This window comes from Lynx rufus, unplaced genomic scaffold, assembly GCF_022079265.1.
Source record: "Lynx rufus isolate CCGP_SWC_20201006 ecotype Redwood Valley unplaced genomic scaffold, mLynRuf1.p SCAF_9, whole genome shotgun sequence".
NCBI lineage: Eukaryota > Metazoa > Chordata > Mammalia > Carnivora > Felidae > Lynx > Lynx rufus.
Window position 1 is genome coordinate 49,705,208 of NW_025814897.1, and position 27,525 is coordinate 49,732,732.

The 27,525-nt window shown below is 39.3% G+C and overlaps 1 protein-coding gene across 1 annotated transcript; it reads right to left on the reverse strand.

The window, feature by feature from the left end:
* Positions 1–5,160: 5,160 nt before the first annotated feature.
* On the reverse strand, positions 5,161–27,503 carry DDIAS (DNA damage induced apoptosis suppressor). The gene is made up of 5 exons (XM_047070948.1): positions 27,435–27,503; positions 16,590–16,718; positions 10,292–10,453; positions 9,281–9,398; positions 5,161–7,942 (listed from the first exon to the last, which is right to left on the reverse strand). Exons 2-5 carry the CDS (start codon positions 16,700–16,702, stop codon positions 5,366–5,368), a joined length of 2,970 nt encoding a protein of 989 aa, XP_046926904.1. The 5' UTR covers positions 16,703–16,718; positions 27,435–27,503; the 3' UTR covers positions 5,161–5,365.
* Positions 27,504–27,525: the final 22 nt, after the last annotated feature.

A 27,525-nucleotide genomic window follows, 5' to 3' on the forward strand; every position in this document is an offset into this window, starting at 1 on the left:
AAATGGTTTCTTATGTATTTTCATTCTATTTTTTTTTCCCAAGGAAATTTGGACAAGTTACTTCACCTTGAACATTGATTTTTCCATTAGTTAAATGGGATACATTGCAAACTTGAATAGAATTTTTAAATACTTATGCATGTACAAATATTTACAGATCATTGGAAGAAAAGTATGAATGTGATTTATTCCCCAAATAGCTAATGTTTAGATCACTGTACATCTTCTCATTTGGGCAATGTAATGCTTCAGATACACAATTCCTTGGCAAGCTGGAAATCAGTGTTTTAAAAATCTTTGAGGATAACTATCCTCAGTTGACTCAATTATTCCACATCTGCTAACCGGCAGACTATACCTCATATAAGCTATCTATATGCCCCAAAACACATCTGCAGCTGAGATGAAACTGGGAGCTATGTTTAAACCACAGTCATGTGCCTGTGCTTTTGTCCAGGTGCTCACCTCGGAATATTTCAAGAACTAAAATATCTTATTTCCATTCCTTGCAGGAAACCACATGTTGGTAACATTAAGACATCATATCTAAATTTTCATACCTGGAATTTATTCAGGTTCCTAGAGAAGAGTTACATTTTCACATTTAGATAAAAATAAGCTTGAAGAAACAGGCTGGTCTTTCTGACTTTGATGTTAAGAGATGAAACCACAAGAACTAACAACTGTATGTGGCCTAACATTCTACAAAGTTTGTTAATGTTTACATTCACATTTAATCCTCATTGTAACCTTGTGAAGTGCTTTCAGCAGTTGGAGTATAAAGTACACAAGTTTTGATAGAAGACAAAGATTAAGACATGCTTTGAACATGGAAAGCATTCTAAACAAAAGGAATGAAGAGTACAAAGGCTTTAGGTCAAGATATCTGTATTACTTTGGGCCAATTAGCCTTTTTAATCTTGCTTTCCTCATTATAAAATGAGGATCTCAATGTTGATAGCCTTCAGTTATCTGTCAAGTACCTACTGGGTGCCAAGAAGTGTTCTAGTCACTGAAACTATAGCAGTGAACTATAAAAACTTACTCTAATGGAAATTATAGCATAGGAAGAATAGAAAAGAAATACATAGTAATATAAGATGGTGATAATCACTGTGAAGAAAATAAACATTTTTTTTTTTAAAGGGCCAATAATAGAACACTGACAGGCACCATCTTTTTTAAAATGCAGGCAAATAAAAGGGTAGTCAAAGACATAAGGGGAGATGATCAGACGATACTTCTGAGACTTGAGTATGCAGGGATCCTACTCCAGCACACATGCTTCCGGGAGACTGGTACTTTAGAGTGCCTTCAAGATTTTCTAAGTTCTCCAGTTTCTGGGACGAAGCAAGGCACCCTGAGTCTGGATCTGGTCCCACATGGGATCTGGTTGCTGGAAGTACCTCCCTTGAAATTTTCTAAGTTTCACTTAGTGCCTGGGATAAGTACCATTTCTCCCCTTTCAGGTACTCTCCAACCCCCTAACTCATGCTGGGTGTGCAGCAAATGCTCAAAGGAGCTCTGGGTCTTGCACCTATGGCATCGCCCTGGGTCTGAAGAAATATTTCATTCACATGGCAGTATGTGATTGGGCTGCAGGAATGGTGCTGTTTAGGTGACTCTCCTATTGAACAAATTCCAGGTTCGGGGCTACCAAATGTCACCACTGACCTGTGGGATTGAGTTGTGTGTGTGGGCTTGTGCATGGGCTCTCATTGTTTTAGCTATGGTGCTGCCTCTGGTCTGTAGACCCCAGGCTTGTGAGGTGGTGGCAGTTGTTCTTTACCATTTACCTCCTGCCACTGGCACTAAGGAGGTCCCCTACCCTTTTGCAGGTTTTGTACCTTGTGCCAGGCCAGGCCCTTCTCATCTGAGGCCTTTTATGACTATTGCTCCACAATGCCAATTGTCCCTTCTAACCAATGTCCTCCTTTCAATTGATATTGACATTGTGGTGTCAATAAGTTTGGACTTAAGCCATGCCGATGGAGAAATGGACATTCCTTGTACAAATGAAACCCCTCTTCCTGTTCCATCTCTGGGCCTCTTGTCTATTCTTCCTGGGTGTGGCCAGAGATCACAGCCTAGGAATGCAATTACAGCCTAAAAAGTTCAAGAAAAGACATTGTAAGAATATGTGTTCTGTGTTTATGCTACAAAAGTCCAAATGATAAATACAATATGACCATAAAATGAAATATTATTCATTTTCCTGCATATTCTGGGTAAGGCTTGCATTTTTGGTAATCATCAATGAAACACAGCAACAACCTTTGATAGTCACTGGAAGCCAGTATTCAGTGGCACAATGGGTGCAGCATCCTAAGTAATGATGTAATGAGCATTAAAAAGATGGTATTAGGGAGCTCTAGAGGGAAGATCCATATAGTTCAATACAAACAGGTTCTTAAGAGCCATAGCATTGTGAGTAACTGCACTACCATTCTTTTATTGCAGTTGGGAGATATATTATAAAGAATCTTTATGTGCACTGATTGAACAATAAGTGTGTACCTTTTCTATTCAGTGTTCTAAATCTTTATTGACAAACCACATTACCTTATGTGGGCCCATGAATTTCATAATACATTTTAAAATCAAACTGTTTATAGACAAGGGCCCTGCAAAAAAAGATCTGCCCTGGAGGTAGCCCCAATCAAAGAGAAGCAGAAACTAGGCAAAACCAGAAACGATGAGAATGGTAACTTGGAAAAGGGGGAAATGCAGAGATCACATAAAATAAGAAATGACAAGTCTGGGGCACCTGGGTGGCTCTGACGGTTGAGTGTCTGACGCTCACTGCTTTGGGATTCTCAAAAAACAAAACAAAACAAAACAAAAGACAAATCCATTGGATTTGGAAGAAACAGATTGCAGCAGGTTGAACAGTGAGTGGTGAGAAAGTTGACCGTGACCATTTTTTTTTTTTTTAACATTTATTCATTTTTGAGAGTGACAGAGACAGAGCATGAGCAGGAGAGGGGCAGAGAGAATTGGAGACACAGAATCCGAAGCAGGCTCCAGACTCGGAACTGTCAGCACAGGGCCCAACACAGGGCTTGAACTCTCGGACCACAAGATCATAACCTGAGCCCGTTGGACGCTTAACCGACCCAGGCGCCCTGACCCTATTTTTTAAAGGACCCTGGTTATGAACAACAGTACTTAGCAGGGAGGTAGCAAGGACTATTATAGCAAGAATATCAAAAAGAATAATGAGTGCAATTGAGTAATAAAAGTACTTTTACAAAAGTGAGATCTGGTAGGCACAACTGAACCAAGCAATCTAATTTAGCATCACCAGTAGACAGCTTGACATTGTCTCTTAATGAGAATTCAATGTGAAGTACATAATATAACCCATGAAATGTCTCTGCCAAAACCCTGAATCTAATCAAGTCTTCAGGACTTTTTTACAGGAAATAGTGGGGGACATAGAAATAAGTTACCGTTACTATAAAGAAGCAAACATACAAATCTTAACTGTGGGATGTTCTACAAAACAATGGTCTGATTTCTTCAAAGAGCCAGTGTTGAAAAATAAGAGGTAAAGTTCTAGAAGAGACAAGAAACATAATGAAACACCATGAATGAAACTTAATGAATTCCTGGTTAAACATCATCAACAATTATAAGGTAATTTAGGGACAAGTAGAAAAATTTGATTATGCACTGAATATTACATGATATTTGGACAATTGCTGTTATTTTTCTTTGGCATGATAATGATACTGCAATTCTGTAGAAGAAAAACACTTACTCTAAGGAAACTCAGGTTGAAGTATTTGGGAGTGAAATGTCCTATCTGCAGCTTATCTTCAAATGGTTCAGCAAAAACAACTATATGTATCCATTCAGACACAATAAAAACAAATACACATACACAAAAGGCAAAATCTTAAAAATGATTTTACTATTCTTCCAAATTCTGTGTTTATATATTTTCAAAATAAAAGTTGGGTGGGGGGAGATCCAAAAAGCCAGTAGTGACAAGGCAATGATGGGTATAATAATCAACAGCCCAACTAGAAAGATGAGCACTAAACGGAAGGTGTGTATCATTTTCTGAGATTAAAGAAGCTGTGGAAGAGTACAGATATGGACAAGTGGGTAGCTATGGGTGTGGGAAGTTGAGGGAATACCAAATGAGCTCAATCTTCCCCATGATGTATGAGGTGAGGAGAGTAGTGTGGGTTGGAGGTATTAAGAGTGGAAGATTTGGAATGGCCACTGTGACAAACAGCAAAGGAAGCTGACCGGACATATGTAAAAGATTTCACAGGGTACAGCTGAGGTGCTGCTAAGGATAGTCTAGAAACTACTCATTTTTGCTCCTCTAAGCTTTTCAAGCTTATCTCCTATCATAGGACTTACCAGATGCTTACTAATTGTTTATTTTACTAGACCTTGAGTTTCTTGAGGGAACAGGCTTGACTTTCATTTTCGAGTTCCTAGCACCTAGCCCAGTGCCTGATATGTAGTGACCATTCAATAAATAGTTACTAAATAAAATAATGACAGTTTCACATTTAACTGTAAATAGTAGGTTTTTATTGACCTTTCTTATCCCCAGCCCATAAATGTTGCTGGGTTAAATTAATTCTGTACCACACTCCCATACCAACATAAATGTTTTAGTACCCATTAAAAACCTCTATCACTGCATTTACTGCATTGCCCTGAAATTGTGTTATATGTCTGTCTTATCCAGCAGACTAAAATCTTTTGAGATTACTGATCTGGTAGCTTTGTATCACAAACTCAGCACAGTAGTTGGCCCTAACATATAGCAGGCATTTTCTGAGATGAACAGACCAATCAAGACTTTAAGTTTTGGTTTGCAAAAGCTTTATTTCTAAATATACATGTGATTTTAACTAATACTTTTAATAAGCAAAATTAACAGTGTTACTAAAGGACAATCAACAATATAAGATAAAGTGCCAAAGTGTTTGAACAAATGTATGCTGGAAAAAACAATGGCTTTATTTTTTATTTTTATTTTTTTAAGTTTATTTATTTTTGACAAAGAGAGCACACGTGTGCACAGGAGGGGCAGGGAGAGAGGGAGACAGAGAATCCCAAGCAGGCTCTGCACCCTCAGCAAAGAGCCCAGTGTGGGGCTGGAATTCACAAAACATGAGACCATGACCCTGGTTGAAATCAAGAGAGTCAGACATTTAACCGACTGCAACACCCACGTGCCCAAACAAAGGGTTTATGTTTTAAAAAGCATGACGATACCTATTTACTATTTGCCTCTGTTCAAGTTCTCAAAATGGCAAGATTGCCTTCCATACCACGGGAGCCAAGTTTCCAAACAGATTTACTTTTAAAAGTTTAGCAATTAGGTTCAGGTGACTTATGAAAATAATTCAGGAGACCAACTGCTTTTAGTCTCAGGCACAGAAGGTGGCCAATTTTTTGAAAACGGAAGGCAACATTTGACTTCTGAACAAGAATCAAGTCCCAAAACTGACTCTTTGCAAAACCAGTCTGAACTAGTGTTAAGAGTTTTCTGTTTCGTTACTCCTGCTGTAAACATGTTCTTTAACTCCTTTTTAATTAAACATTTTTCAATTCTTCGTTTGACACATTTCAGTTTCTTTCTCGGTGGTTCTTTTTGATCAGGAGAATCACAGGCAGCAGAGCATTTCCTTAGACTCAAGGCTTGGAATCCACGCATTTCTGAAGGAAATACTTTTTTAGTGGTAGGAGGGACCCATTCATCTTCAGTTTCAAGACACTCAGCAAAAGGACTATTGTTGAAAACCTCTGGTTGTGGAATACCAGATATAACAGGGCTTCTGGATTTCTGGCTCGGCGTCCTTACATTGTTTGGACAGCTAGGGGTGGCTTGCTGTGCATCATTTTCAGAGGAAATCTTTCTTTTTTTATAGTTACCATCAAGATCCAAATAAAGGTCAGGTAAGTTTTTGAAAGCTCCTTTCATCCCATGAATTCTTGTTTGGTGGAATCCTGCAACTGGAGTTGACTGTGAACATGGAACAAAGTCTTGGCTATCTACAAAATCATATTCTGAATCTGACTGACAATGAGGTGGAGAAGAGCATGTTCTTGGACATAGAGTGGCAGACATACTTTGCAAAGACAATTTTTGTGAAAACTGGCTGGAATTCTCAGGGAGTGATCTCATTAGAAAATCAGATTCTATATGATAACTTTCTGCCAAAGATTTTCCCCACTGTAACAAAATATGCTGTGACTTTTTCGTAATTTCTGTTGTGATGTCCATTTCTTTAGCACTATCATCAAAGAGATCAGCAGAAGCATCGTAGCTACCTTCGTGACCAGTAGAATAGTTCTGTGTTAAGTTATTATTGATATGTCTACCAGGCATTTCTTTCAGTGTAATTGTAGTTGTATCTGGACTACAGCCAAGAGCTTCTGAAGGATACGTAAGTTTCCTGCAAATTGTAAAACGGTCATCTTGGTTCTTTGGCCATCTACAATGTTGTTTATTTTCTAAGTTACAAAGGTCAGAAACATCATTATATCTCCTAGAACCCAAAGCTACCAACTTTTCACTCATTTCTGAAAGTGATTTTTCTCCACACCTATTGAAGCATTTGCTACTGAGACAAGAATGGTCACTCTCTGAAGTAGTGAGCTTAAGTGAAATTTCAGCCCTATGTAGTGGAATTCTGGTAGACTTCAGAGTAACTGTTGTTCCTAAACTTTTTGAAGATGGAAACAGAGCTGAGAGATAAGCATTTGATGGAAAATATTCAGAAATATCACTTCCATTACTATTTATAGAGACAACCTCTGCTGTGTTATTTAACTGTGACTCCTTTTGAACACAAGGACTTGAATTTGCTTCACAGTTGGAAAAGAAGTTATCTTTGCTACAGCTTGCCTTGACTGTTGCTTGTGATGATCTTAAAGCTACAGGTGGTGTATGCAAGGCTCCAGTTCTCTGGGAAGCCACAGATAACCTGACGTGGTCTGCCTGTAATCTATCGATATTATCTAGATGACATTTCCTATTACTGGCATGTGTCTGAGTTGTAGCAATTTCACTTTCGATAACTGCCAGGAACTCGTTCAGGCTTTCAGAGAATGGCAGATCATCCCAAATCTCAGTGTCACAGTCCTGGGAACCACTAGCTATTTCTTCAAGTCTGAGTGATGAAGGTGTACAACATGTAGATCTCTTCTGAAGGCTAGGGGGGTTATCTAAATCAAGATACTGGTCACATGTTAGCTCATGCTGGGAATATTGATTTTTAATTTCCACTGCGCTGTGGAAGGATTTTTTATTATTTGACTCCAGGAGCTCTCGCATTTTTAAAGGGAAAAAATTAGAGTCAACAATTCCGATTTCATGACTGCTATGGACTACACTGGGCTGATAAGCTTGCAAGACAAGTTCTTCATCCAACTTCTGGGATGTACTCTTTTTATCCATGTATGAAACAAGGCTCCAAGAACCCTGAAAGGCATCATGGCAGCTATGGGAACCAGTGGCCTCGGAAAAAGAGATGCACTTTCTGTTCTGGTGAAGAGTACCAATGGCCTTGCTTTGTTCTGAAGCTGAAAAATTATCACCTGTTAGGTGTGAAAGTGTGTAAGTGAGTTCAAGTGATGCCTGCCAGAATCTTGAAAAACTATCTCTGCCATGGGACTTGAAGAAACCAGAACTGCTGTCAGGGCCACATATGCTGCTGAGATCACTATTTGTGTGTTCTAAAGCAAGTAAGTGGCTATTTGGTGCCTGGGAGCCATCATGAAGTTTCCTGAAATGAGAAAGCTGCAAAAGCTGATGGAAGTAGTCAATGACAGTGAAGCCTGCAACACCTGGGTCTGGTAGAACAATCTGGCAAGCTATTAGTGCTCTTACTTCTCTCTTGTGGTCAGAACGTTGCTTTAAGAAGTTATTGGAATCTGAACCTCGTCCATGTTGGTTTCCAAAATTCTGTCAAAGTAAATGAACTTAAATGAGAATACACATTTTTTCCTTTGACTCAAAGGTGAAACAGGGACTTAACAGATTAAAACAGACACAATTACATCTCCTACTCCTATAGTTTTAATTTCTGTAGTGTTATAGGTAGAGAAGCATAAGTAATAGAAATAAACCTTGAGTAAAGAGACTGGTTCTAACATTTACTAGGGTTGGGGCTTAGGACAAATTATTTAACTTCTCTGAATCTTAGTTTTCTCATGTATAAATTAAGGATAAATATGCAGGACTACTGTATTATCAATAATACTTGGAAAACTATAGTGCTTAGCAAATAGTAGTTGCTCAATAAATAGTGCCTACTATTATATTTCTCATTAGTGTCCATAAACTTCGAATGTTTAAGGAAGTGTTCCCACTCATAAAGAAGAAAAAAGAAAAAAAAAGGAAGAAGAAGAGAGGCACTTGGTGGTGCAGTTGGTTTAGAGCCTGACTTTTGATTTTGGTTAACGATTTCACAGTTCGTGAATTTGAGCCCCACATCATCTCTGCACTGACAATGCAGAGCCTGCGTGGGATTCTCTCTCTCTGCCCCTCCCTCACTTATGTCCCTTCCTCCCTGCCCCCAACCCCGCCAAGATAAATAAACTTTAATAAAAAAAAATAAGAAAAAGAACAAGAACCATCTAAGACTTTAACAGGAAAAAAAAAAAAGCTCTGTAACTCGTAACTCCTAATTTACTGCTTTGAGTTCTTCTCACTGTTCAGCTATGGAATGCTCTATTCCCACTTGTCAAACCCTGAATCCAGTGTGGGCAAAATTTCCATTTGTTTCCTTTAGCATAGAGGAGACAGAAAATGATTATTCCTTTAGAGTCAGTATATTCTTGTAACTTCTACATCACTTTTATAATTCTTTAAGGCCATCCTTCCCACTTATCCTTAAAGTAACCAATATTTAGACGCTTTGCTTTCCATGTTCGTTCCCTCCTTCTTTTACAGCTGATAGAATCAAAAAGCTAAAGAGTTGATACAAATTTTACTACAGAATTTAAACAAAATTTGGAGATGAAATAAACACTGAATATCAAAACAAAATTATGTATTCTGAATTTAAAATAAATTTGGATTTTTAAAGCTCTGAAATCTTTGAACTGGGCTCTTCTGACTTTTGAAAGAGGGAGTTGTCACATTGGTGTTTTAACAGATCATGTATAACCTATTTTTTATACATTTAAAATGTTATAGACTCTCACATTTATGACTCCTAAAAACTACTCAGAAAAGTCAAATCATTTATTACAATGGAAATGTTAAAGGAATACTAAAAAGAAAGCTAGTTTTAATTACCGTCACTCCAAAAATAAAGCTTTGTCCAATGAAGCAAATTTCAACTGCTTTAGTTAATAGGTTCTGAATTGCATCACTGTCCAGTGTTTCTGAAATTTCATTATGGTCCTGAATGTACCTTGATTGGAAAGAAAATTAAAAACATGAAGAGAAAAAATTTGAAATTTTAACTTGCCATAAAGAAAATACAATTAGTTTGAAAATGCAGTATAACCTTTTCAGTTACATGTAGGAAAAAAGTGTCTTTAAAAATAAGGCAATTTTGCTCCCTCTCTAGTGTCCCATAGCCTAGAAAGCCAAAAACTATCAAGTGTATTATAAAGCAGATGCCTTCCTAGTAATCAGGCCCAGTATTTATTCCAAAAGTGGCTGTAGGAGTAGTAATGGAATCTCTAGCCCTTGTCCTCAAAGCAGAGGCAATTCTTTTCTCTTCCCTGGCAATGCAGTTTGCTCTCAACTACAAGGAAATAGAGATTTCTTCTGTCAGGGGATTGGGGGAGGAGGGTGGAAGACTGAAGGGAAGAAAAAGTTTTAATTGCTTATATATATCTTTCATACGTCTCAGGACATCTTATTAGGTCAAACTATGCAGATGAAGACACAAGGTAAGTGAGAGGAACAACAACATTTCTACCTCTGATATGCAAATATTCCCTCAATAGCTTCTTCAACCTCAAGGGACTTTAGCCACTTCAATAGTTTGAAATGGTTTGAAACAATTTTACTTTCCTATTCCGTATTTCTCCAATCTGGATTGGACTATTGTAAATTAATATTTTAACTACACTTCAGTTGGTCTAACTAAAAGGAGCCTAGTTTAACATCACAATGTGTAATCAGAAAATAAATACCTTTCTATTTCTTTGATTATCTTTTAAAGGAACTGATGATCTGAGGTCAAGCTATCATATTTTAACTAAATGCATACTATCTTAAAAACATGTATCTTCAAATTCTATTGGTATACTAAATGAGTAGCTAGGAAAAAAAAAATGCTTTAAATATTCTTACCTGTGCAAAGCAGTGGCTGTAAGACCAAAAAATGCATCTAAGCAGCTCCCAAATACAGTAATGCCAAACAATTTGCTTGATTCTGCAACTTTTAAGGAAAGTTTATATCTGTAACTGGCATTTTCAGCTTTACCAGTGGAGCCACATTTTGGACAATTAGACCTGAAAGAGTGGAGGAAACAAAAAAGGATAGAGATGTTCATTAATTTTTTTTTATATTACAGGAAACAAATCTGGAAGAGATTAAAAATAATATTGTGTGTACAAATGTACTTATATAACTTATATCCTTCTTAAACAATTTCAACCAACATCTTTTGAATCTCTATTCATAACAACTACTTTTACGATTTAAGTAGCACCAAATTGATAGAAACCTGAAGAAAAACTGTGTGAGAGGAGAAAGTGGAAAAAGAGGGAGAGAGAGTGAGAGGGAAAGGAGGAAGGGAGGAACAGATAGATTTTCTTATTGGGTAAATTATCATTAACAAATCGAGGCATATAATAAACAGTCTAGAATTGGGAGGCAAAGTAAACATTAATGAAGTGAACACCACACCAACAGAATACCTGATGTTTAATGTCTATCTTTTATTAAGAAAACAGTATCTGTGAAGAGAATAATGAATAATCTTGAAATATTCAAAAAATCTTGATACACAAAGTACCTAGTTCCATGGTCAACTGTAACTCTACTATTATGTACTAGCAGTCAGGTCTTGGGATAGTTACTAAATCCCTTAAAACCTTGATTTTCTAATCTGTAAAAATGGGGTTGAAGAATAAAATGAGACAAAATCTAAGAAAAGAAAGTAAAGAAAGGATCTAGTGCAGATCTTGCCAAATTAATAACTATTGGTCTGCTTCTTCCTCATAGTTATATTAAATACTGTGATGATTACTGTCAACTCTACTTAGTGTTTCCCTCCTTTCTAGTTGTTTGCAAGGTCTTACAACTGTGATAGCCATCTTTCAGGTTCTTAAATTTAGCAAAATAACCCCTTAGTACATCTTATGGTAGTTGTTAATCCTACGACTTTATTTTTGTCTCGTGTCCCTAATGATCTGGCTTCAAAATGAGTGGTAAAATGCAAATATAAAATAATGTAGAGATGGTTGTATAATTGATGGTTGCCAGATAGCCACTAGGGGGAGCTTAAAATCCATAGTTCACAAGGTGACTATTTTGAACAGAGGTTAATCCTTTCTATAAGAAGTTACTGATTCATAATCACTAGATCTGTGCTAATTATTATCTTTTTGCCACACTGAAAATGGCTCTGTGCTAATCCATTCATCTAACCTTCCCCTTATGTATTAATAATGCATTTGGGTCTAATGTAAAACTATTAGTAAATCTTAGAAAAATATGCATCAGCATTTTGCAGTTTACAAACTAAAGTGGGGGCCCTAGAGCCTACCTACTAGTCAACCCTGGCCACTACTGCTTCTCTAATTCCTACTTCCCTCTAGAAGCACCTCCTACATGGAGAATGCAATTTGAAAATCATCACTGCTCTAATTTTGAAGGTTAAAAAAAGAAAAAAGTTAACTCCATAGGACACAAACACCTATTTTGTTTGCTGTTGCTAAAGATTTGAGGTTCAATAAAATTCTTAGGGAGCAGACCTTTTGCTCTTCATTGTCTCTAAAATGTGTAAAGGCTAGAGTATAGAATTCTTCTGTCATAAATTTGCTCTTCTGTAACCGTGGGGAAATGAGAGAAACCTTCCTTCCTTCCTTCCTTCCTTCCTTCCTTCCTTCCTTCCTTCCTTCCTTCTTTCCTTCCTTCCTTCCTTCTTTCCTTCCTCCCTCCCTCCCTCCCTCCCTCCCTTCTTCCTTTCTCTCTCTTTCTTTCTTTCTGAATGTGGAAGCAGGGCAGAGGGAGAGAAAGAATCTTAAGCAGGCTCCATGTTCAGCATGGAGCCAATCACGGGGCGGGGTCCCATGACCCTGGGATCATGACCTGAGCCAAAATCAAGAGTTGGATGCTCAACCAACTCAGCCATCCAGGTGCCCCAAGAGGGTGAGGAATTTGTTTCCTGTGTTGGCTTACAAATGATTCCAAGTAAGAAAAAAGGGAAGCAGAAGTAACAGTAGAAAAGATACACACTGGAAATCACAGGGATGTATTTTTTATATAATGTCAATATAATATATAGAGACAATAGGTTATATTTCTGTGGACTATAGTTCTACATGCAAGGACAATTGCTGTGGGTTTTATGTACCGAAACAGTTCAGTCAGAGCTCCATTACCAGGGCATCTTAAGCTCTGGAAGGGGGTCAGTGATGTCATTCTGGATACATATTCCCCTGCTAATTTGAAGGTAACTTGGTAATTAGGAATATAGCCAGTAGTCATGTTGTTTAGGCTTGAATATGCTTCTGCCACTAACTAGATAGCTGTGTTATTTGGGGCAAGTTATTTAACTTTTCTAAGCTTTAATTTTTCTCCTCTGAAGGCTGGCATTAACAATAGCATCACCTCATAGGGCTGGTGTATTAAAAAATATAATGCTTACAAAGCTCCTAGCAAAGTACTTACGTGTATGGTAAATGTTTGTTAATGTTATCTATTATTATTACCAGACTCAAGAGGGAACAATGGCACTACTGTTCAACCTAAATTTTTGAGGCAGATTACCTTTAAAAAAAATTTTTTTTACTGTTTATTTTTGAGAAAGAGTGCAAACAGGGGGAGGGGCAGAGAGAGGGGGAGACAAAGAACCGAAAGCAGGCTCCAGGCCAAGCTGTTAGCACAGAGCCCACCATGGGGCTCAAACTTGTGAACCATGAGATCACGACCTGAGCTAAAGGTGACTGAACCACCCAGGTGCCCTGAGGCAGATTATCTTTAAAATAAATGACTTGGTAAAAAAACACACCCCAAAACCAGTTTTAAAAATATTTCACATGTATAGACTACTGATTATGTAGCACACAATGTCCTAATAAGCATTTCATGTATCTTAACTCATTATATCCTTTATAACAACCCAATGAGGCAGATATTACCTTCCCCATTTTGAGGCCCAGATAATTCAAGTGACTTGCCCAAGGCTACAGTTTCAAGTGGCAGGGTTGGGAGTTTGGCTCCTGAAAAGGCAGTTTGGCTCCAGAGAATTATGCTTTTTAATCACCATAACATACTGCAATACGTAAAGTGTACCTATAGAAACTATCATATTGTCATTCATTCATTCAACAAACATTTTTGTGCTTTTGTTATAAACTAGACCTTGGCCTGGATGCTGAGGATTTAATGATGAATACCACAAGTGGGGTTGTTCTGAGTTTATAAATGCATACCTGAGAAAATGGCTCAATAAAAGAACAAGTGATAAGGGGATCTTCTGGAAAGATCCCTTAAAGTCTAGATGGGTGTTGGAACTGCTAATCCTTCCCCATTGAATGCTAACTAGACAGACTATTTAAGAATATTGCTGGGGGCGGAGTGGGGGTGGCGCTTGGGGGCTCAGTCGATTGAGCAGGAGCATCGGACTTCCACTCAGGTCATGATCTTATGATTCAGGGCCCCTGTCCAGCTCTGTGCTGACTGCTGAGCCTGGAGCTTGCTTCGGATTCTATATCTCCCTCTCTCTCTGCCCCTCCCCTACTCACGCTCTCTCTCTCAAAAATAAATAATCATTAAAAAAAAATTAAAAAAAAGAATATTGCTGGCATACTATTCTTCCATACTACTAAGTACTTACTATATATCCTCTATGCAGAAAAGAAAGTGTTCTTAAAAAACTCCAACCCTAACCCTTACTTGTACTTTAAAAATCAAAGAATCTTAGACTCTCAGGTATAATTGGCCTGTATCTCAGGACCACAATAAAGTATTATGTGTCAAGCACCATTCAAGCTGCTGAAAGGTAGAGATTTCTAACAGTCTCTGTTCTCAAGGAATTTATTTAAAAAAATAATCTAGGTATAACGCAAAAATAAACAAACAATAAGGAAACAAAGAAAAAAACCCTATTTCTAGGGATATTCCAGAAGTGGACTAAATTTTCATCAGGATTGAGATGTACTCTCAAGAAGTTATTTTTCTCCTCTAAAGTAGAACCAATCCAAGAAAATCTTATGTCCTGGTACGGTGAATTTTTTCAAAAGAACTTATTATAACTAACTTTTATGTAATCTAGTCCTATAACTTATTTTTTTTTAATGTTTATTTACTTATTTTGAGAGAGAGAGAGAGAGAGAGAGAGAATGAGAGCTAGTGAGCTGGGGAGGGGCAGCTGTCAGCTCAGAGCCTGATGCAGGGCTCGATCTCACAAACTGTGAGATCATGACCTAAGCCGAGATCAAGAATCAGACACTCAACTCACTGAGCCACCCAGACGCCCCATAGTCCCACAATTTATTAAACAAAAGTACAATTCTGTCTGTAGGCACTTTCACCTTTAGTACATTGGGCAGGCTTTTCTCTGGAATAAATTCTCTGACGATTAAGGAGCTCTGAACTCCACCTAAAAGCTTTCCCACATTTTTTACATAAAAAAGGTTTCTTTCCACTGTGAAGTCTCAGATACTGACTTAGATATGAATTCTGACTGAAGGTCTTCCTACACTCATTACACTCATAGGACATTGATATGCCCAAATTCGAAAGACCCCCAAGAACAAACCACCAGAGTCCAGAGTCAAAGCCAAGCGGCAAGGGTCGTTTATTGCAGGTTCGAACCCGGACCTCCGCGCACTCGTTACCGGTGACGCTAAGAGGTCAGGAGCCAGGAGGATCTTACAGCTTCTTTTATAGACAGGCACAAACAAGTTAGGGATTTTTCGCGGTTACAGAGCTGTTATTGGTTGTCATTTAAATTTGAACACTCAGCAGAACTTGATTGGTTCCCGCCTTTAGGTCAGACCACAACCGGGCACGCCCTGGCTGGTTCCGGGAACGGCGGGGGGGAGGGGGGGGGGGCTCTTTTCTTTGCAGTTGAGGGTACACCTGGTAATTTTTCTCTTAGTCTCTCAACATCTCCCCTGAATGAAACCTCCGATGCCAAAGAAGATGAGCACTCCACCGGAAGGACTTCCTACACTCATTACATTTGTAGGGTTTCCTCTTGTATGAATTCTCTGATGTTGAATGAGGTTTGACTTCTGGTTGAAGGTTTTCCCACAGTTGCTACACTTACAGCATTTTTCTCCAGAATGAATTGTCTCATGGATATACAGTGTGAGTGATAAATGAAGACTTTACCACATTCACTACATTTACGGTCTTCCCTGTGGGAGTTTTCTTATGAGTGAAAATCATCTGCCTGAAGCATTTCTCCTGGACAGGGGACCGCCTCGTTCTCTCCAATTCGGGATTTCTCTGTTGCTGCTCTAAAGTGCTCTGAACTTCAGAGGTAGCTTCAAAAGTAGAGGTGTCAGTGGTGAGTTTTTCTGAGAACACCTGTGATTCTACTTTGTAATGAGTGGTTGTGGCAGTGATCCTTTGTCCCTGGACTGTGTGTCATCTTCACTCATTGGGAAAGGCCAAGTCTCCAGAGATTCACACTGGAACTGGGTCTCCTTAGACTGGAGTTGGATGCTTGGTGCCTCCTGGGCTGCTCCCAGAGGTGCCTTCTCCTCCCATGGGTCTTCTTGTACAGGTCCATGTGTAGGGCCTAGGATCTGGAGGTGATCAGGCACCACCTGGTTTGCGTGGAACCAAAACTTCCAAGAGAACATCCTCAGAGTAAGCTCAAGGGGAAGGAAGAGTAGCTTGAATCTTGTTCAGGGCTTTGAAGGCAGAAAAGACACACAGAAACACACACTAACTGCTCCACCTGGCCTGAGAGAGATCTGAACTTGGCAACTCCCCCTCTACTGTTGCTTCTCTGTCCAGCCTAAAGACCAATGCTCTGGCTCCCCTAATGGATCACATGTCCCCTTCTCACCTATAGTCCTGGTTCACCAAGTCCTTTCTGTAAATGCTCTAGCACAGTTAGTTTCCTTTCCACTTTTGGGATGGTTTCTGGTATGATGGATGTAAACCTTACTTGCCCTTGAGTCGTAGGAAATCTATAGTGTACACATGTATTTCCTCTCATGCTTACAGACTTTACTTTTTTTTTTTTAAGTTTATTTATTTTGAGACAGAGAGAGAGAGCAGAAGGGAAGGGACAGAGGTGGGGGCAAAAGAGAGGATCCTAAGCAAGCTCCATGCTGTCAGTGCAGAGCCTGACACAGGGGTTGAAATCATGAACCGTGAGATCATTACCTGAGCCAAAGTCAAGAGTCGACGCTTAACAGACTGAATGACCCAGGGCGCCGCCACAGGCTTTATTTTTACCTTTTGGAGATCAGGATTAGTCGAGAGAAGCACTTCTGACATGATGGATAGATAAAACTGGAATTCTGGAGAGCAAGAACTGAGGCAAGAAGAAATCTTCTCCCTCCATTCATGTGTTCTTACTGTGTCCTACAAAACAGAATAGCCATGGGATGATTGGAAAATCTTTAACTGTATGTACATAATTCATCTCTTAGGAAAACAACTTAGCCTCCACTGTAAAGCAAATAGATAGATGGCTTTTGTGGTTAAGTGCCAATGTATTGGAAAACTCATTTTATTTTTCTGCCTAATTAAAACTATTAATAGTAAGAAAACAAGATTTAAAACAAAGTAGCTCAAACAAATATTCTATTTTTTAATAAATGCTGCATCCCAGTAACCAGGAAAGATATCATTTAGACCTTGTCACATATTTAAAAGAGCTATAAGAGCTTGTTTCTTCAATTAATAGGAAGGAACTTAAAGAAACTTACATGATTCTTTTAAAGAATCTAAATTGGTAAATGGTTCTTTTTGGCTGAAAAAAAAATCACCTTATTAGATTTCGGTGTATATATTTTACACAGCCTAATGAAAAAAAAAAGATAATTCTGATTCTGCAAACAGAAAAATAAAAATGTTACATGGTCAAGAGAGTACAAAGTACTTTAAGATCCTTGTATAAAACACTCAGAGAAGCAGAACAGTAAAATAGCAATGGTCTCCTCTTTTTAAAAATTCAAATGTTGGTTTATCAAAAATTTAAAAATTGATTAGCTTGGGACCCCTGGGTGGCTCAGCCGGTTGAGCGACTGCCTCTTGATTTTGGCTCAAGTCATGCTCTCGTGGTTCGTGGGATCAAGCCCTGTGTCGGGCTCCACACTGACAGCACAGAGCCTGCTTGGGATTCTCTCTCTCTCAAAATAAAAAACTTAAACTTAAAAAAAATTTTTTTAAACGGATTAGCTTATTCAAAGCATGTTTAAGATAGAGTTGCATCAATAAATTTTCATTTGTAAACATATGGCAAAAGGTTTCAATTTCTGAAAATGGGTGGAACTGTTTCTGTGACTGGCATCAGCAAATTCAAACAAAGTGATACTGATTCTATCAATCAAATATTTCTGTGAAAATAAAATCTTGCCATCTAGGCAGTAAGATGAAAACCTGCAAAGATGAAACATAAAGGGGCGCCTGGCTGGCTCAGTCAGTAGAGCATGCAACTTTTGATCTCAGGGTCATGAGTTTGAGCCCCATATCGGGCATGGAGCCTACTTAAAAATAAAAAGATGAAACATAAAGGGATTTATATAAATCACTGACCTATGTTATTAAAGGGAGCATAGAAAAAAGAAAAAATCTAATCCTAATTCTTTGTTGTTAATCCTTGTTTTGGGACCCTTAGGATAACGTGAGCAGTAAGGTTTTATCATAAGCAGATACGTAGTCCCAGATTTGGTTGTCCTCTTAGGTCACAAGGCAATCTCTAAGGGCAAAGTAGAGTAGGTGAATGGGCTACAAGGGGAAGGCAGAAAGGTCACAGAATACTGAATTAGTGCTCTTAACCTCAAGTTCCTTTCCAACACAACAAATGATAGAATGTAAGTCAGCAAAGGCATCTTCCCTCTAGATCTCTAAAATCCAGTTTGGGGTAGAGTGTAACACGGTGGTACACCTATCTGTGAGCTATGGGAGATAAAGGCACAGCTCCCTCCTGAAAAATGTTGTCTCTTACCTGCTTAAAATGATGCTATTTAGATTGAAGCCACAGTTCCTTACAGTGGTCTATGAGGCTCTTGGTCATTTAGCCTTACCTCCTTGACCTCACCCTGTACCACACTCCCTCTTAATCTCTGCACTTCAGTCCATGCTCGCCTTTTTTCTGCTCCTCAAACACACCAAACAATTTCTCTTCCCAGAAGCTTCTAAGAAGAGTAATCTATAACTCTAATGTTACCCCTGAGAGAGCCCCACATTATTTCAAGTAGACTCACCAGCTTTCCTCTTAGCTTCTGTGGCATCACCCATTTTATTCCTTCATAGAACTAATGCTGCTTGTGATATATCCAACCATGAAAATGCATATATTATCTTACTTATTTTTGTTTGTTCTACCCCTACTAGTCTGAAAGTTCCTTGAAGAAAGGGATGTAGTCTAACTTGTGTTCTACTATATATCTCCAGTGCTCAGAATATATTATACTCTCAATATTCTGAATAGAAAACTATAAGCAGAATTTTGCAATTTAAGAAAAAATTTCATGATAGTAGGTATATGCAATATAACAGAATTTCCTTTTTCATTTAAAGCTCCATTTAAAAAGCCTTCCTCTGGGGCACCTAGGTGTCTGAGCCGGTTAAGCTTCTGACTATTGATTTCAGCTCAGGTCATTATCTCTTGGTTGGTGGGATAAAGCCCCATGTCAGGCTCTGTGCTGACAGCATGAAGCCTGCTTGGGATTCTCTCTCTGCCCCACTACCCTCCAAATAAATAAACTTAAAAAATACAAAAGGCTTCCTCTTTTAACAAAAAGATGATGGCTTTTCTTTTTTTTCTGCATCTTATACTACTGTACTTCTATAGTCCTACCATCTGTTTTCTTTGTCTACTCTAATCATTTCCATTTGGTTTTATTCTCCCAAATACCTTTTCTCTTGATTCTCTCTCGTTATTTATGTGTCAGTAATCTATGCTTAAAGAGAACACATCCCTCGTTCTCTTCTCAACCCTCCAACATTTCCCCATTACAATATGTTTTACATTTCTCTGCCTTTGCTTCTTTTCATTCTTCCCTCTAAAATGCTCTTTCATTTTCCTGGCTAATGCTTATTCTTCTTTAAGAGTCTTCTCAGGGGCTTTCATCTCCAGGAAGCTTCTCAGGTTAAAGACCCTACTTTTTTCCACATCATAGTAAACTTACCTGTTTAATGTTTTTTTGCTGGAAACCAGTGTAAGATCTTAGAGGGACCATCTCATTATATCCTCAGGGCCAAGCTCAAAAACTGTCAATCTGAACTTCAGCTGTTAACTTTCTTCTTGATGTTTAGCTTTCCTTTACCTAAAGCCAGTTTTGCCATATACCACTAAATACACAATTTTACCAAATCACAAAATAATCTTATATTTATATAGAGAGTGCACAGAATAGTTTCACATATAATACCTTATTTAAAACTTATTTTAATCATCCACATTATATCTTCATTTCCATTGTTCCCCCTTAATTGTGGTCAAATTATGAGCAGAGACTATCTTCTTTAGGGCTCTAAAATAGAATTTTAGGGGCACTTAGGTGGCTCAGTCAATTAAGGGTCTGACTCGATTTTGGTTCAGGTCACTACTTCATGGTAAGATCGAGCTCTGCAATGGGTGTGGGGCTTGCTTAAGATTCTCTCCCTCTTCCTTTGCCCCTCCCTCGCTCACGCTCTCCCTCAAAAAAATTCTAGACATAAAAAAAGATTCTCTGGGTTCGCTGGGTGGCTCAGTTGGTGAAGTGTCCAACTTCAGCTCAGGTCATGACCTCATGATTCATGAGTTCAAGCCCCACATTGGACTCAGTGCTGATAGTGCAGGGCCTGCTTGGGATTTTGTCTACCTCTTTCTCTGCCCCTCCCCTGCTCATGCTTGCTCTTTTTCAAAATAAATAAACTTAAAAAAAAAAAAAAGAAAAAGATTCTTTCTCACAAAAAAGTAAAACAAAATATTGTACCACAACTATATGGGCATTCATCAGATCATATTCTTAGACAAACTGTTATCAAATTCAAACCTTAGGAAATAGAATAAACCTTAAAAGATAACTAACTAGGACACTGTGCTATTGTAGGGAAAACAATGAAAAGATGTTTACTGTCTAATTGGGCAGACAGCTCACCAACAAATGAAAAACACAAGCAGAAATATTTGCGTTATTTCTAAATTCACTGTGCAAGCACTAATTGCTAGATTTTAAAAGTAAAATTGATTAAATTATATTTATGTAAGGGTTTATTGCCCTCTAGTGGATCAAATAAGTATGTCTAAAAAACTACAGTATTTACAAATTACTGGCAAAATGAAAAAGGTCATTAAACTATTTTTACTATTTATGTTTCACCTGGTAAACTTCAGAAATGGAAAGAAGGCTTCTCATTAATTGTCTGGTGGACAAAAATGCATTAAGATCCTTTCAGGCAGTCACTGTTAGTTATTCCTTTTGCTGTTTTTATAGTATTTCCTTCAGGACACTTGTTATCTAGTTGGTTTTAGCTCTCTACTGTTTGGCTTGTAGTGTGGTAAATTCATGTTTGACGGAGAACTGAATGAAGCATCAGGAATAAATATATACTAAAGTTATGAAACCTTATGATAGACTTGGGAACAATTTCATATTTAGTACCTCTTGCTTTTGATAAGGATGGTGATATAGCGTTACAGTTCTTTCAGCTCCAGCACAGCCAGAAAACCATATTCCAATACATATTGTCAATTTTTTATTGTGCAGCTGCTAAATACCAGGTACTGGGGATAATATAAGTGATGGGCAAAACAGACAATAATCACATAAAAAATTTAACTGAATTTTAACATAGTAAACTCTATAAAAAAAACTAGGGGCTCCTGGGTCACTTGGTTAAACATCTGACTCTTGATGTTGGCTCAGGTCATGATCCCAGGACTGTAGGTTCAAGCCCTGCATTGTCCTCCTCACTGAACATGAAGCCTGCTTGGGATTTTCTCACTCTCTCTCTCTCCCCCCTGCTCACATGCTCCTTCTCTTAAAAAAAAAAAAATGTACATAATGCTATGAGAAAATATAACAAGGAGACTTTTCTAGTCTTAGCTTGGAGGAGTGGGGAGAAAGGAAAATAGGCAAACACATAATCTTTGTTTGAAAAGTATTTTGGGGGCACCTGGGTGCATCAATCAGTAAAGTGGCCGACTCTTGATTTTGGCTCAGGTCATGACATCATGGTTAGTGGGATCAAGCCCCACACTGGGCTCCACAGTAACAGTGTAGAACCTGCTTGGGATTCTCACTAGCCTGTCTGCCACTCATGTGCACTTGCATGCTCTCTCTCTGAAAATAAACTTAAAAAAAAAAAAAAAAAGAAAAGAAAAGGTATTTTGAAAATGCATTACATTTATACTTTTAAAAACCAATAAATATAAAAAAACACTAGGTAGGGAACTCAGCAATAACATATAAAGCAAATCTTGGGTCCTCTCAATCTCTCATACATAAAAGTAGAAACAAGGAGGGGTGCCTGGGTGGTTCATCTATTGAGAATCTGACTCCTGGTTTCAGCTTAGGTCATGATCTTGTGGTTCGTTGCCTTGAGCCCTGAGTTGGGCTCCGTGCTGGCAATTCAGAGCCTGCTTGGATCCCCTCTCTCTCCCTCTCTCTGCCCCTCCCCCTTATATTTGTGTGTGTGCTTGCACTCTCTCTCTCTCTCAAAATAAATAAAGAAACTTTATAAAAATGCTCTGGAATACCTGCTTTCTTTCTTTCTAGTCAAGCTATATGAGAATATAAACCATATCCAAACGTGCTTTACTAATTTGCCATGAAAAATTATAATCACAGGGGACACAGCTTAAGCCCGTATTTTCTTTTGGGTATAACTGTATGTCAAGCCAAATTATAAAGAGAAAGTTGCTTGAAGAGGGGGCATTACGTGAATCAAATATTTTAATGGAATCAGGCTAATACAGCTGATGAATCTTTTTCACACGAGAGATGGTTTTGACAATGGGCCCAGATACATAAATCATTGATTACTATCTGTTTTCATACTAGCCAAGTGGTTCTCAAACTTTAGTGTGCCTCAAAATCACCTAGAAGGCCTAATAAAATGGACTTCTGGGACCCAATTTGAGTTTGACTCAGTAAATCTGGGAGGAGGACCAGAGAATTTGTATGTCTCACAAGTTCTCAGATAATGTTTATGCTGCCTAGGCTTGAAAATCACTGGCTAGCCAATGAGGCCATCGGATAGTGAACAACACTTGTGATTAACATGGTTATAGTTAAATCGTAAAGCCTGAGAGCATTACAGTATCTTTCATATTACTTTGTAAATCTTTGCTCTAATCTATTATCTGGGGACCCTTCAGCTTACCTCCTTCACTATCAATTTCCTAGAAAGCAGCTTAATATGAAAAACCATGCCCCTAGCCCCTACATACACACACACACTAACATACTTTTTTTTCTCCTCTGGGCTAACCTAGAAAATCAGAATAATTTTTTTAAACATGTTTATGTATTTTTGAGAGAGACACACAAGCACACAAGCACACAAGAGCACACAAGCACACAAGGGGCAGAGAGACAGGGAGACAGAGGATCCGAAGTGGGCTCTGCGCTGAGAGCAGAGCCCAAAGCAGGACTCATGCTCACAAACCTCAAGATCATGACCTCAGCCAAAGTCAGATGCTTAACTGACTGAGTCACCCAGGTGCCCCTACAATAATTCTTATTAAACGTTAGATCTTGGAGAAAAATTTAATTAAGTGTTTAATATTGCTGGGGACACAAATTCCTGTCTCATTCAAGGTCCTTTTACCTAGACTAAGAATCAAATTGACATGAGACTGGTTAACAAGAAATCAAATTTAATACACGCATACGTACAGGAATCCACACAGACATGGAAATTCCAAAGACAGTCAAGCAAAATGAGGTATACTGTATATGTCATCCTGAACTAAGGAGAAGTGGGTAGAGGAAGTACAAAGCTTTTCCTGAATCTGCTAGATTTTGATTGTTTTTTAACTCAAAAGAATCTTCATGTCAAAGAGGCCCATCATGGGGCAGCTTCCATACTCCCCAAACTGTTCTTGCTTTGCAAGAAAACCTGTCACTTTGCTGCTCTCAGATTTCCTGTTTCATACTATATAGGCCAAGAGGCCTCACCTATGGGAAGGGTGACTATTTTGAGCTGTTTACTTAAAACTATCTAAAGGTCACCCCCAAGGGTACAGTGTCTAATTTTTCTAAAAGTAGTCATAACATGGGGCGCCTGGGTGGCGCAGTCGGTTAAGCGTCCGACTTCAGCCAGGTCACGATCTCGCGGTCCGTGAGTTCGAGCCCCGCGTCAGGCTCTGGGCGGATGGCTCGGAGCCGGGAGCCTGTTTCCGATTCTGTGTCTCCCTCTCTCTCTGCCCCTCCCCCGTTCATGCTCTGTCTCTCTCTGTCCCAAAAATAAATAAAAAACGTTGAAAAAAAATAAAAAAAAAATAAAATAAAATAAAAGTAGTCATAACAAATCCTTGAGAAATGATCTACTGACAGTAACATGAAAATTCTAGAAAGGGATAAGAGAAGGCAGGAGACGGAAAATTAAACAAAAAACAAAGAAAGAAAACCTCTTTTGTTTGGAGAAGTATTGGTGAAAAATACTTTTATTAATTTTTTTAAGTTTATTTATTTATTTATTTTGGGAGAGAGAGGGAGAGAGGGAGGGAGAGAGAGAGAGAGAGAGAGAGAGAGAGAATGCCAAGCAGGTTCAGTGCTGTCAGTATAGAGCCTGATATGGGGCTTGAACTCAGGAACTGTGAGATCAGGACCTGAGCCAAAATCAAGAGTTGGCTGCTTACCTAACTGGGCCACTCAGGAGCCCCAGTGAAAAATACTTTTAATTTTTTTTTAACATTTATTTATTTTTGAGAGAGAGGCAGAGCGTGAGCAGGGGAGGGGCAAAGAGAGAGGGAGACACAGAATCAGAAGCAGGCTTCAGGCTCCAAGGCTGTCAGCACAGAGCCTGACACAGGGCTCGAACCCACAAACCGTGAGATCATGACGTGAGCCGAAGTCAGACGCTCAACTGACTGAGCCACCCAGGAGCCCCCAAAATACTTTTAAAATACTACCCAAGAGGGGCGGCTGGCTGGCTCAGTCCATAGAGCATACAACTTTTTTTTTTTAATGTTTAATGTTTATTTTTGATAGCACGCTTGAGTTGGGGAGGGACAGAGAACAAGGGAGACAGGATCTGAAGCAGGCTCTGTGCCGACAGCAGCGAGCCCGATGCAGGTCTTGAATTCACAAACTGTGAGATTATGATCTGAGCCAATGGTCACCAATGAGCCACTCAGGCACCCCAAGCATGCAACTCTTAATGTCAGGACACCGAGTTCAAGTTCCACACTGGGTATGGGGCCTACTTAAAAGAAAAAACCCAAAACAACAACAAAAAACTCAAAACACTACCCAAGAATATCTTAGTACAACACAGTCTGTCTAATGAATTTATGATACATCAAGTACTATTCTAGGGATGGGAAAGGGGACAGTTACAGATAGAAAAGACAGGCTCTAGTGTTCAAGAAATTTATAAGGTACATATAATATCTGCAAGATCCAGATTTCCACATCTCAACAGCTTACCAGAGAGCCAACTATTTTGATATTTCAGACATCTCAAGTAAAAAAGGTAAAACAGTTGAATTCTTAGTTTCCTCTCAAACTGCTTTGTAGAAGCTGCTTTTAGACAACAGTCTTGAGCAATGGAACGTAGAGCAAGGCAAAAAGGCACACAGTGACCACCTGGCTGAATACAGACAGGCCCGTCAGGTGACCCACCTCAAAATATCCGTAGGCCCTAACCGACCAATGGACCAGTTACCAAAAAAGGGAAAATTCCATTCGAAGCCACACCTCCTCATCTTCTCCCTTTAAAAACGGCCCCCCAACCCCCACTGCCTTGAGGCAGATGGTCTCTCCTTTGCTGTCCTGCCCATTGCTCCCTTGTGGTGTATTCAATAAACTTCTATCTCCTTTGTTCTGCCTTGGATGAATCCTTTCACCACCTGCACCGCCACCGGATTCTATGCGATTATCTCCCCACATTTGGGGGCCGCCATCCGATCTGACAGACATCACATTCTTTTCTTACAATTTTCTTCATCTCACCAAATGGTACTACTCTCCAACCAGTTAAGTCAGGTCAAATACCTAGGAGTCATCTTTCATTTATTTTTCCCTCAGATCCCACGTTATACCCATCAGTGTGTCCTTGGATCTATTTCCATATCTAAAAACCATCATCTACTTTCCCTCCCTTATATTCTGCCACCATCTTAATCCAAACCACCATCACCTGCTTCTGCTGCTGCATTAACCTAACCACATGATCTGGTCCCTGCCCATCTCCCCAGACTCATCACCTGTTCTTTCTGAATATATTCCAGCAACACTGGTCTTTTCTTAGGTTCTTGAACACCCAAATGCCAAGCTCTTTCCTGCCTCTAGGCCTTTGCACAACCTATTCACTCTGGAATTTTCTTCCTTTTCTCTATTGCGTGGGTGGATCATTCTCACCTTTTAAGCCTTGTAAACTGTCCACTCCTCTGTTAAAAAGAAAATCACAGATCCCAAATGGAGTCACTTAGGCAGAGTCCCCAAACCAGGGCTTAATATCTAAATCTAACTGTAGTTTCAACCTTCCCCAGAAATGTAGTCTTAACTAGTCAGTAAGGAATTTTCCGATCTGTGCCGACATCAGGCTCTCTCCCTCCTACAAAGGTAATCTGTATAAGATTCCTCGCTCTCCCCCCTGAGGGAAAGTGACCTTGCCTGGAACAATCCTTTTTTTTTTTTTTTGTAATAATTTTCTTGCCTCACTCTCCTTCCTATAAAAACCTTCCATTTTGTACAACTCTTCAGAGCTCCTTCTACTTGCTAGATAAGATGCTGCCTGCATCATTTAATAAAGCTAATTCATTTTCAAATTTACTTGGCTGAATTGTTTTTTAAGACCTCAGGGAGGCCTTCCCAGACCAACCTAACTCCATCAGATTCCCCTGTTATCCTTAACTCCCTGCATAAAAGGTTTAAGTTCCATTAGGTGAAGAATCTAACTTCTTTACCATTGTAATCTCAGGGCCTACCAATTCTTGGCAGAGGGAGGCACTTACAACTATCTATGGAATAACTACTGGGTATTTTGTGACCCAACCTTGCAGGGCAGTAAAGCCTTCCTGACTGAAAAGGCTTAATAAACTGAGACTTAAAGAAGAGGTAAGAATTGGCTACGTTGGGGATGGGGTTAGAAGAGGTCTGCAGGTGAGATGGGAAGGTGCATTTGAGGAACTCAAAAAAGGCATTTTGTAGGACTGGAGCCTAGAGTGGTGAAAAACAAAGAGAGGTAGGCAAAGGCTAGGTGAGAAGGGCCCTGTAAAACATGTGAAGGAGTTTAGACTTAAACCTGAGGGCAAATAGGAAGCAAGGAAAGGCTTTAAAGGGGGGGGGGGGTGCCCTGATCAGATCTGATTTACATTTAGCCTGGCAATATGGAGACTGGATTGGAAAGTAACATGATTGAAAGAAGACTCGCTGGGAGGCTGATGACTTAAGTGGCGAGAACTTTAAGGATTTGAGATATTTAAGAGGCTGGTAATGAGTGGCTGGATAGGAGATAAGGAAGGAGTCTAGAAAATTGCCAGTTTCTGGTTTGAGCACACTGGTCACTTAAGCGAAGCACTTTTCCCTCCAGGCCGTCAAAGAGGTTTGGAAAAGACTCCCTTTCCGTACGTATTAACTCGTCATAGCAGCCTGCTAAAACCATATCTCTGAGCACCTCAAAAGCTGGAGTAGTACTTTTCCTCTTCGTATTACCGGTTCCAGACACTCCCCCGTAACTAGCTCGATGGCACAGTAAATGTTGAGTAAACGTTCGCTGAGCGGTTATCAACAGCACTAAAATTTAAATGACCGACCTTTTTACTCTTTACCCTCCCGACCACTGTTTTACGGAAAAGACTAACTCCCGAAGAAACAAAATAGAATGCTGTTAAGTCTCATTTATAACGACAATGAAGGCTTCGTTAGGGGCCTCGTCCTTTGCGCGCCCCGTGACTCTCTCCCCACAGCTCCTCACCTGAGACACAGAACCGAGACCTGCCCGGGCGACGCTCGTTGGCGCAGGCCACCAGGACTCAGCGACCAGCCAAGCGCCTTGAATCGAATCT